The sequence below is a fragment of the Semicossyphus pulcher genome, unplaced genomic scaffold (assembly GCF_022749685.1).
Source record: "Semicossyphus pulcher isolate SPU_LCO1_2020_fin unplaced genomic scaffold, fSemPul1.0.p SCAF_16, whole genome shotgun sequence".
In the NCBI taxonomy this organism is placed as follows: domain Eukaryota; kingdom Metazoa; phylum Chordata; class Actinopteri; order Labriformes; family Labridae; genus Semicossyphus; species Semicossyphus pulcher.
The window spans coordinates 9,856,394-9,867,896 of NW_027211670.1; the positions used below are offsets into that span (position 1 = coordinate 9,856,394).

An 11,503-nucleotide genomic window follows, 5' to 3' on the forward strand; every position below is an offset into this window, starting at 1 on the left:
TGCATATCTTTTTATTGTGCTAAAAGAAACATGGATATTTCTGACAGCAAAAGGCGCAATATACTGTATGCATTAGTATTATTTAAACGCCTCTGAAGGTAAAACGTTTTGTTGCTGGAGCAGTTCTCCCACAGGGGCTGTTCGTTTTCAAAGAGCAGGCTACAGCACTACAGAGTAATACTGCCGTGGGCTAACAGTCCAGTTTCATGCTGTAGTTCATTCACAATAGCTGCTGGCCAGAACAGTTGTAATTGGTATCACGTTTAAGTCAGGTTAGCCAATGTGAGTTTTCTTTTAGCAGGACTAACAGTATGGTCAATAAAAAAAACAAAAGAAAGAAAGAGTGAGCTTTTGGAAGCCCGCAAAGTCAGAAAAAGTAGGAAATACTATTTAGGAAAAGTATAAAAGGGAAATCATCACCATCTTCTCATCGCTCTTTTGGTGTCCCTCAAGGTTCAATTTTAGGCCCGCATTTCTTAGAATAATCAGCCCTCTATTCATCCCTGAGTTAATATCCAGATGGATGCAGATGCGGATGCAGAATAGAAAGCTGAATGTCCTCCAGTAGTTATGGAGAAAGTAGCGGACTGGTGTATTAGCTCATGCTTGAATTTATCCAAAAATGTCAAGAAATGATATCCATCCTCCTGATGTTACTAAAACAAGACCCAAAAGAAAGACAAAATGAGCTATTGGAAGCCCACAAAGCCTGAAAGGAAAAGCAGGAAATACAATTCAGGAAAAAATAAATACATAAAAGGGAAATCATCACCATCTTCTGATCTCTCTTTTGGTGTCCCTCAAGGTTCTATTTTAGGCCCAATTTATTTTGCATTTCTTAGAATAATCAACCCTCCATTTGTCCAGAAGTTAATATCCAAATGGATGCAGATGACAATCAGTTATGACACAGACACAGTCAACCATGACCCAAACCTACAAGCTACAGCATACCTGCATCATTAGACAGTAAACTACTGGGACAACAATGACTGTTTTGTTCTTGTTGTAACAAAGCGTGACTGTTTATTTTTCCATTGCAAGTAGAAACTTTAGATTAAGCCCATGTCCCTTGTCTTCTAAAGGCTTGTACAATGTTTATTTTGAGGATCAGGAAAAAATCTGTTGTTTTTTCCAACATATGCTTTGTTGATTGTCCCAACCTGACATTGCAAAGTGTTCGTTCACAGGAACAAAAGCAGATATTATAGAAGTGCTGCAATCCGGGGTTATTTCAGTCTTGGCCGTGGGCATTCAAGGATGCAGTGGATGACAAAGATGATAATTGAGCTTAGTCATCTAACTTGGCTTTATTCAGGTTACAATGCAGTTGTTGTGACAGAGAGCACAACTGTGCGTTTCATTCGTTGACTGAAGCAACACAGGGCTGGGCATCAGCGGGGATTTAACACAATCCCCTCAAGCCTGAAGTCTTAACAATTATTGCAAAACAATGCTTGTTAGACTAGTTAAAAGCAAGGTTTATTCCATGTCTGGGAAACTGGACCGCAGACAACAATTTAGAGGACTGAATCATCCTTATTACATCATAATGGACAGGTAGTGCAGACTTTGTGTGGCGTCTCAACTCAGTAAGAGGTAATTAAATCTCTTGTCTTGTAAAGTGTGAAACCATGATGAGTGTGCAGCTGCAATGATTGATCGAGAAGTCGATTGAATGAAAGTCAAATATTTGGATATTTGATTAATCGATTAATCATAGCAAATATTTAAACATTTGCTGATTACAGCTTCTTAAATCGATGGATTTTTTTATATGAAAGTCTTTCAGACGCGAGCTGTTGATTCAACAAAAGGAATTTCAAAGACTTCGCCTTGAGCATTTCCCACAACTTTTTGACGTTTTATTGACGAAACGATTAATCAACTTATTGCAAAGATAACAGGCAAATCAATCAATATCAAAAATCTTAGCTGCAGCCCTACAAATGGTATGTTTAATTTAAAATAAAGAAGAAACCTGGCGGAACAAAACAGCCACAATAATCACAGTATCTGATCATCCCCCTATTCTGCTAAAGCAAAAAAGAAACGAAGAAGAGAGAATACCATAAAGATCGATACGGCAAGCTTGTTAATGGATTTCTTCATCTGTGCCGTTCATTAAAGTTCATTAAAAAACGTAGGAGAGAGAAAAACAAACAGAGGGAGTTGTGGATGCAGGGAGGGAATGATGGAGAATATTAAGACTGCGAAAAAGGCAGAGGCTTTAGGGTTTCACATATACGGATGGTTGGAGGGTCGATCGTTACCCAGACACCGCATGCCTGCCTTCCTGCCTTCGCTGCCTGATTGCCTGGCACACATTTGCATCAGAGTCGAGAGGAGCCGAGCGGAGGAGCACAGCCGGAGAAGTCTTTGATCTTTCAGCCTCTGTCTCTTTGATGCACCATGTGGAAACACACCAGCAGCTTTGGGAACGAGTCGATGATGTTGGGTGTTAAGTGGACGCGTGTGTGTGGATGTTCGCGTGTGTGGATGTGCGTTCACTGCAAGGAGAATCATGTCCATAGTGGGAATGACTGTGCAAATCTGTCAAGACCTTGATTGCAGTCCAAATGAGCACAATGCACACGTGCCAGCACAGGTTGCCCTATTTTGTGAAAGTCAAGTGCATTCAAGCAGGAGGGGATGAAAAAGCTCTTCACTCTTCAGGATTATTAAACGTCACGGGCGGCTCTGACAACCACGACTGTCAAGCAACAGATTTACATCCAACCCCATCACCCCTGCGCTTTTCTCTGGAAATGTCATTTCATATTTCAGTCTGGGTTCAAATTCGAGGCAGTGCAGCGAGATAATCTGCGGATTTCGACTCTGTGCGTGTATTGACAACACTCTCATCGTCTGTCCCTCTTCCCCACCCTCCTTTCTCCTCCTGCCCTTGCCCCCTCACCTCTCCTCCTTCCTCTCCTGAACTCCTCTCCTCTTCCATCCCTTCTTCTTCTCTCCCCATTCTCATCTCTCCTCTTCCCGGCCTGTCAGGATGATTTCAGGCTTGTTGCGTCTGGCCTGACTTAGTGTGGTGCGATTGAAGCAGTAATTACAACAGTCTCTGAATAGCTTTTCCTCCCACGGAAAACCTCGCTACCTATCATCCCCAGGCTTAACCCCGCTCTCAACGCTGACATGTAGGGGCCAGACAACAGGCCTATGTAGAAAACCATTAACCCTCAATTAAATTACAATCACCATAACAAAGGACGGGTGACATTTAAATCCACCAATCGAGGAGGGATTAGGAGCAAAGAGCACTTCTCTTGGGGTGTGTTATCGTCTAAATATGACAGTGCGGATAAAGGAAATGTGAATTAATCAAATATTACACAGTATCTACCAGTGGGGCACTTATCTTCTCTACATGTTAAGCCAATGAGAATTAGCTTCGTGTGCCGAGTTTTAGCTCCTCTTCACCTTTTTATGTGAGACATTAATGATATGCTGTAGTTCACTGGTTGGATGTTCTCATATCACAACTGGAATAGGATTCAAAAGGAGATGAGACATGAAACAGAGGAACGGGGGCTTGGCGGTAGGATCACAAAGCTCCCAGCAGTTATATCTGGCACCGTAATAGAGAACAAGATCAGGAGAAATAAAATATGAGGACAAAATATGTAGCACCCGTGTTAGCAAGAGAGGTACCTGAGTGGCTGCTGCCTGAAGCTACAGCTGGCAATCAAAAAATACACAGCTTAAATGATACTTTAAAACTCGACAGTTCGATTTTCCTTGACATAGGGCCGCATGATGTAGCAAACTCAAACTGGTACTCTTTCTGAAATGTATTTCTATTATTTTTACGAACCAAAATGGCCGCACGATAAGGCCACAACACCTGTAACAAATGTAACAAGACGACAAGAATCTATGCTAGCCGCTATGTGAGGCTGTTCTAGGCACAGTGGTGCTTTAAGCTAACTGCTGATCTGTCATCATGCTAACATAGTCACAATGACAATGCTAACACACTGATGTTTAGCGGGTATAATATTAATGTTCAACTTTTTAGCTCAGTGTGTTAGCATGCTAACATCTACTAGCACTAAATACAAAATATAGCTTTGGCTAATGGGAATGTCATTGGTTTTGCAGGTTACAACATTTAAAACAAATCAAACAAGACAACAAGAGTCTATGACTATGCTAGCGGCTACATAAAGCAGTTCTATGGCAGTGTTGTTCTGAGCTAACTTCCTGACTTCATCACGCTAACATACTCACAATGACAATGCCAACACGCTGATGTTTAGCAGGTATAATATGTTCAGCAGCAAGCTAGCGTGTGGCTTTAAAGTTCCATATTAACACTGGAAAGACAGACAATTACATTTTTTAAAATGGAAAAAATAAAAATAATAGTAAAAGAATGCAGTCCGAAAAGGCCATGGACCCAAATCCAGTTACAAGCACCACCAGCTGTGTCTAGCAAGCACACAAATCACAAAACGGTGACATTTAGCCGACTAGCTGGTGTGACATTATCAAAAACCCAAAAATTGATCAGATGAATGAGTCATAAAATGACACAGCTGGTGTTGCCTGAGGGCTGAGGACGTCCAACACGGCCTCTAAAAGACGTGCCGTGTCATCTGACAGCCCTGCGAGGTGAAATGCCTACTCAACGCTCGCCTCTGACACAGCAGAATGATGTTGGCCTTCAATCAAATATCAAGGTTGTGCTGAAATGAAAGCAATTTGATATCGCCCGAGAGGAGAATGTGGAAATGAGATTGATGTTGTGAGGAGAATGAATAGGTGAGAGAAGGAAGTCAGTCGAGATAGAAAGCTGCATAGTTGGTGTTTTGTGCTGAAATGACACTCAAGCTTTTACTCAAGACTAAAGAGACTGCTTATTCTTAAAGAGGGTGTACTCCTGAACACCCTGCTGCCAGCGGAGGAGAGATGAGAGGGCAGTTTGACCACAGGAACAATAGGGCTAGTGGGAGCTATTTTTAAAGCACATACAGCACATAAAATGCTTTTTTGCTGAAAGGCATAAAAACTTACTTCATGGGTTTAAAGAGAGCCTGGCCGTAGTTCTGGAAGGTCATGATGAGCTTGAGCTGCGTCCCTCCTGACTTCATTGCTGTAGAGGTAAAACAGAAAACACGGCTATTAACAAATCATTAACTAAAAGCAACTAGGCCATAAACATTTACTGTTACACTGCTGTTAATGGGTTTACAGACTTTGGTGCTTGGGCACAAATTGACCCTGTAGAGTTTTAGTTACACAAACAGTTGGTTAATTCAATAGCTAGTTAGCTAGTTAGCCAAGCTGGCAGTTTACTAGCTAAACTATAGTTTGATGATTAAGTAGTCTGCTGACTTTTTAACATCAAATTTAATAACTTTGTACAACAACTCACTGCCTAACATTTTCTATTTTTAGTGTTTAGCTTTTACTCATTCAAGCTAGCAATTAAGCTAATTGGCGTTAGTTGTACTTCACCTCCAGAGCAGCTCTGATATTGACAAGAAAATGTGACTAAACTCAACATTAACAAGCTGATACACACAAAAGGTAGCAAGTAATGATTACAGTATATCAAAAAAATTGTTTAAAATGTTCAACACAACACAAAGAAAACTCGCAATTTCTCCTATCTGACAAGCTGAACCAACTAATGTTTAATGATTCTGCCAGATAAATGACCTAAATAAAACGATTAGCATAATTGTTTGTATGGCTCCATCGAGTCCAAGCTACTTTAATAAATCTAAAAAATTGCTGCTAACTATTTTTATCAGATTAAAGACCAAATATCATTGTACAAATATTTCTAATCACATCTAATCACAAACAAATTTGTCGAACTTAAATTACTCTTCTGAAATCGGCAATTACACAGTTGATCAATACATTCCTTAAGTGACTGACTTAACACATTAGTTACGGATCATTCAGTCAATGTTAATAGAGTATCTTATAAGGATAAGTCCAACTCTGTTTATATTATCCGTAATGTAATAGTTCCTCACACTGATTTGATTCTACATTTTAGAGATGAGGCAATCTTACACCTGTGATTTCCTCTGCTGTGTTGTTGAAGTGGACTATTGTGTATATGAGCTTGCATGTGTGTGTGTGTGTGTGTAGATCTGCGTTTGTGAGTCTGTGTGTGTGTGTGAGCTTGTGCTTTGAGTGCTGATGTCACTGTGTTTGTTTGATGGGAAGGGAGAACGAGGGGGTGAAGGACAGCCAGTGCTCGCCCGACGCTCTCTGTTCCTGCGCTGTTTATTCTCTCTGTGTATTCTCTGGAGGGTCCATCTCTCCCTCTCTATCTCTCTCTCCAACTCGCTGTGTTTCTATTCATCCTCCTATCCTTCATGTTTTTTCCCTTTTTGAACATGATAATGCAGTCTAAAGGCACTCATGGGACTGGGCTCGGAGCTGGGGCGAGGACTATACAGGGCTAAAACACAACAAAAATTTGCAGCCGGTGAGCCTGTTGTTCCTTCAGCTGATCGATTGGAAGCTGTGTTTTGGTGGCCTTTTGCCAGAGAACAACCTTTTCAATCAATGTTCTCATTTATTTTTACATAGGGGAATCACAGGGACAAGGGGAACGTTTACAAAGGGAAAAAATTACAAGTGAAAAGATCAAAGTCCGTCCTTGCGATCTCACCTGCTGCTGTGTGAAGTTGCGCTTGATGGAGACGTTTTAAATAGAGGTAAATCTAATTGCGAGGAGCTCATGCATGTTATGCAGCTGCATACAGGGAGCCTTTAAAACCTTTTTATTTAACCTGCACTCATGGTGAGCAAACTGTTTTTATCCAGGCTGTGCTGCAAAAATGTTCACCTCGCTTGTTTTTGGGCTGTGCACTCAAGCCTTCAAAATAAAAGACTTTCATTATCATCTATAATAAACTGTATTGTATCTGCTTCTTTTGCACGCTATGACCTCATTGATGAACGCAGCTCAGAAGAAGTAGTGTATTATGCATCCAAGCACTCCTGTGCTCAAGTTTAGATAATAACCAACTGCCATTGGCCTCTATTGGTATTCTGCCTCAGGCCTGTGTAAAGGCTCTGTAATTACTGAGCCACCATGTATTTAGCTGGCTGCAGACGCTGAGAACTGCTTCCTCTATCCAGCCAGAGAGGAAGAAGGAGAAAATAAGACAACATCTGGAGTAGAAAACCAGAAAAGAAAGGGGGGAATTGACTCCTTTAGTGGCCAAACGGAGATACTAGTTTGATAAACAGCTAATCCTCCACTAAGATAAGTATTTAATCTTTGCAAAAGGCCCGTTACAGTCCCGTCGTTGGCACATGAACCTGAAATCTGCAGGCGCTTCTTACAGCGAGCGCAAGATGGGCCGACCTTGAGTCGACAAGCACTCTTGGAATGTGGGAGCGGGACCGAGCCAAAAAGAAAGACAATCCACCCCCGAAAAAAGGGAAAAAAAGGAGAAATAGATTCCATATAACTGGCCTAGCATGGATTATCGCCTCTGTCAGGTATCTGCTCGCACTTGCAGGGAAAAGTCGGCTGGATTTACCGTGCACCTGTCAATCAAATAACAAAAAAAGCGACGCTGTTTGATTGGAATCGAACCGCGATGTGTAGCCGCGTGATTTGCATAGAGACCAGGTGTTCTCTCCGGCTTGATGTATTGTACTTGTGGGGTTACGTGAGAGGAGGTTGTAGTGTTTTATTGCGTCGTACGATAGCCTGCAGCTGACTTCCATCGCCATGCACACTTGTATGTGTGTGTGTGTGTGTGTGTGTTTATGTCATCAGTGCCTGTGACAGCGAGGAGCGCAGGTGTCCATCACTTTGCCTCCTCTCACTGTTAACCGGTAGACCCCGTTACTTTCGAGGCACAAATTCCCCCTTTGGCTTACTGTAAAGACTGACGTTCAGTGTTTCCAGATTGGGCTGTTTTTACAGCAACTGGGACTACTTTTTCTTTGACACTAATTTTGAACCACTTATGATAATTGAGGGTAATTTTTGTACTATTTCCCCTGAAGAAAACTTGCTCTCCGTGTATTTTCATCATATCTATCTGAGCTTTTAGATCAATAAGCTAAAACCCCACGTCCCTGAACGTCTCACCTGTCCTAATAGAATTGTTATACCGCTCCAAAGCCAAAGCTCTTTAGCAGCCTCGTAAACGCCTTCTCATCTCATGGATGACTTTTAGCTTTTAACATGTTATCCAATTAGAGGAGATTATTCCTAATTACTGTTACCATGGCGCCAGAAAGAATAGACGACTTCAGTTTTGAAACAAAAAACATCAGGATGGATCTGAGCGGATCTTTAAAGCACCGCAGAACAAAGCCAGTGAAGCCTATAGAAAGAGCATTTCTTTAATATCTATGTTCTTTATTATATTCTATTTATTCTGTTTCTTGGCAGCAGAAGTCCTGCTGTCAACTTGTTATATATAACATATCTTTGTGGCACAGATCTGTGTGTGTTTGTGTTTTGTTTTATGAGAAAATCACATGAAAACATCATCAGCTGACTTTGTTTTTTTAACAGGAAACTCTTCAAACTGAACTTTGAGCCCTACCTTTGTACACAGTGTCACTTTAAAACTGTATGTGACACAGTTTCAATCCACGAAAACACCAAGTATTTATTATTTATATAATATTTATTATATTATGTCCGTAAGTCGACAAGCCGCATGTCAAAGTGTCCTTCATCAAGACTCCGAACTCTCCAGTCGTTTGTGTCTATATAACCAATAATGTGGTGTTAATACTAGAAACTACTACAGTTATGCGAGCACATATTTGATCACCCTTAAACCACAACCAACTCTTTTCCGCACAATAATCTTGGTCTCCTCAGAGTAAAGTGTAATTCTGACCGTCCACCTGCGCACTGTAACCCTCCATCTGCCTGCTGCTGCTGCTGCCATGGAGTCAGCCCCCCCCTCCCTCTGTCTCTGTATGACTCACCCACGCTGGTGATCCTCTGGGTGACCAGGTCCTTGAGGAGAGCGTCGATGACCGGGTTGTGTCTGGAGTACAGCTCGTAACGGTTAATCCCAATGTGGAAGCGGAGCCAGTTGGGGTAAGAGTCAGCTGTCAGCTCGCCTGTTGGGCTGAACTCATCCATGGTGCCTTCAGCATTCCTGTGAAGAGGAAGAAGGAAGTGAAAATAAAGCATGAGGGGTTATGTCAATGTTATTGCCAGATCTTAACCTTTAGCCCTCTTTGTTGCACTTAAGTAGATTTTATCATGCTTTAAATGACTTCCTGATTACACTTTACCATGCTTGATCCTCAGCAGCTTTGGGGTCAAATCTGATGTCTGTGTTGACGTTAAACAGCGTGTCCTCGTCTGTCAGAGCCGGCACAGATCTTTTATACAAGGGGTGATCATACAGAGCAGACAACCTTGACCCTTTAACCGGCGCGTTCTTGCTCATCGCCGCGTCCTGGATGAACTGTCTCTTCCTGTCCCCGCGCTGCTGCTGCTGCCCGGGGTGCTCCAGCCTCCTGAGAGCCTGCTGCTGTGTTTTGTCGCCTGTGCCCGGGCTCCTTTCCAGGGAATGGGAGGAAACATTAGAGCTGGGCTCGTTGCTGAAGTCCTGGAGGATCCGCAAGGTGTGCTTGTTAGGCCAGCCCTGCTGCTGCTGCTGTTGCTGCTGCTTCCCCCAGCTCTGGGGCTCCTCGCTCGGCGTGTGCGAGCATGAGCAGCCGCTGTTGCCGTGCCTCTCCAGCTTCGGTAACAAGTCTATCATAATGTGCATGGAGCACGCGATGAGGAACACCATGAGGATTAGAAAGCGGAATTTGCGCAGGAGAATCATCTTCATGGTCTCCCTTTTGAGCAGATGTGAGTATTTACTGCAAATGATGAGCACGCAGATGAACAGGCTGACTACATCGCTGATGATGTTTACTAGACTGGACGCCAATCTAATGAAATATACATTAAACACATAGGAGCCATCTTCACTTGCCGTCTTGAGTAAAGGATTCAGTGTTCAGCCTTTGGATTTTCAACATCAGAGTCTTGCTTTTTATGCGCGCGCGCGTGTGTGTGCGTGTGTGTGTCCAGATTTCAGAAGCGCAAAATCACCCGCAAGCGTGCAGGTAAAGCAGGTCGCGTGGGCTCAGACCAGCAGTGGATTTGCGCAAACAACATCCTCTTCCACAAAAATATTTCAGCAGGAAAACACAGGATACAGCAGACAAGTGATCCAAAAGCAGCTGTGGACACGCGGGGAAAACAATCCGTTTAAACGCGCGTGTCGAAGAGGTTCGAGGGCGCGTTCCGGTCTCGAGCTCACCATCCAACCTCGATCCTGAGCGGAGAGGAGCAGCCGTGGATCAGCTGGGACTTCATGTACGAGGAGCGCAGCCCTTCAAATTAAAATGTTTTTATGGAAAGTCCGAGAAAAGTAGTCGACTCATCCAACTCAGCGACCTGCGGTGCGTAATTTATGTCACATCGAGTCCCGACTACTCACGAGCAAACGTAGGGAATACATAACACAGGTAACAGGAGACAGAAAATCCTCCCGCGGGGGCCAGGCCACCTCTAAGAGTACAGCTGGATAAGAGAAAGCACCTCTTGTAGCATGTGTGAATGTGGGTGGGTGTGTTAAATATGATGATGAAGCCAGGACTAGATCCAGCCTTTTGCGCAGCGTCACTGTGCGCAGATTGGCTGAGGAGGGAGAGAGAGAAAAGAGAGAGCATGTGAAGCGTATAACTGCTCGCCTGTATGCCTCTTGGAGTAAATCCTCCCTGCACATCCCGCCTGGGCAACAAGAGGGCGTCTTTCCACCTTTTCAGCCACAGCACTTTTTTTTTTCTTCTTTCTGAAATTCATCTGCTGGAATCCCTCCGAAATGTCTCCTCCGAGACGGCAGTCAATCCGTCGATGATACATTAGACAGGCCTATTAGACCGCTCATCAGTCTGAGGATCCACTCCCATCCTGCACTGCTGCCACTCAGCCGCAATCACATCTTCAATAACGTTGAAAGGCTGCATGAAATGAAAACCACAAAGCACCTTTCAGCAGCAGGCAGAAAAAAAATGGTCTCATGCAGCAGAGAAATAAACTGACTTCACTCTATTTTCCTGCTCTGACCTCTAGCTAAAAAACTAGAGATTTTCCGAATGCCATTTATTCCCCCAGATAACGATTCCGATACCTAAACTTGAGTATTGAAAGCAAGTACCCCTCTAAAACCAGTGTAATAACGAAACAAAAATATTCTTATAACTACTGTAACGACATTTAACTTCTTAGCCTGTATGTATGATTGCTATCATTGTTGTGATACCTTAAAAACAAAACAAGCTAACTCAAAACAAGCTAAACACCTGAAACAAGCTAACTAGCTAAAGTTAGCAGCAGAAGATGTCCTGTTTCCACCAAAGAGTGTCGCAGAAACACTGATTTTTAAACATGAACTGCTTTATTTGGGGTTTTTACCTTTTTTTAAATCAAAAAAAAAAAAAGCCTTAAAATGTTTGATAGTAAAACGCCAGC

General features: G+C 42.8%; 1 protein-coding gene across 1 annotated transcript in view; it reads right to left on the reverse strand.

The window, feature by feature from the left end:
• Positions 1-10,515, reverse strand: part of fam20cb (FAM20C golgi associated secretory pathway kinase b) — a 61,125-nt gene extending 50,610 nt beyond the window's left edge. Inside the window, exons 1-3 of the mRNA XM_069664129.1 lie at positions 9,265-10,515; positions 8,950-9,125; positions 5,032-5,110 (exon numbers count right to left, since the gene is read on the reverse strand). Coding sequence (XP_069520230.1) covers positions 5,032-5,110; positions 8,950-9,125; positions 9,265-9,812 — 803 coding nt within the window. The 5' untranslated portion in view covers positions 9,813-10,515. The remainder of the gene's footprint in view (positions 1-5,031; positions 5,111-8,949; positions 9,126-9,264) is intronic.
• Between the last annotated feature and the right edge of the window lie 988 nt (positions 10,516-11,503).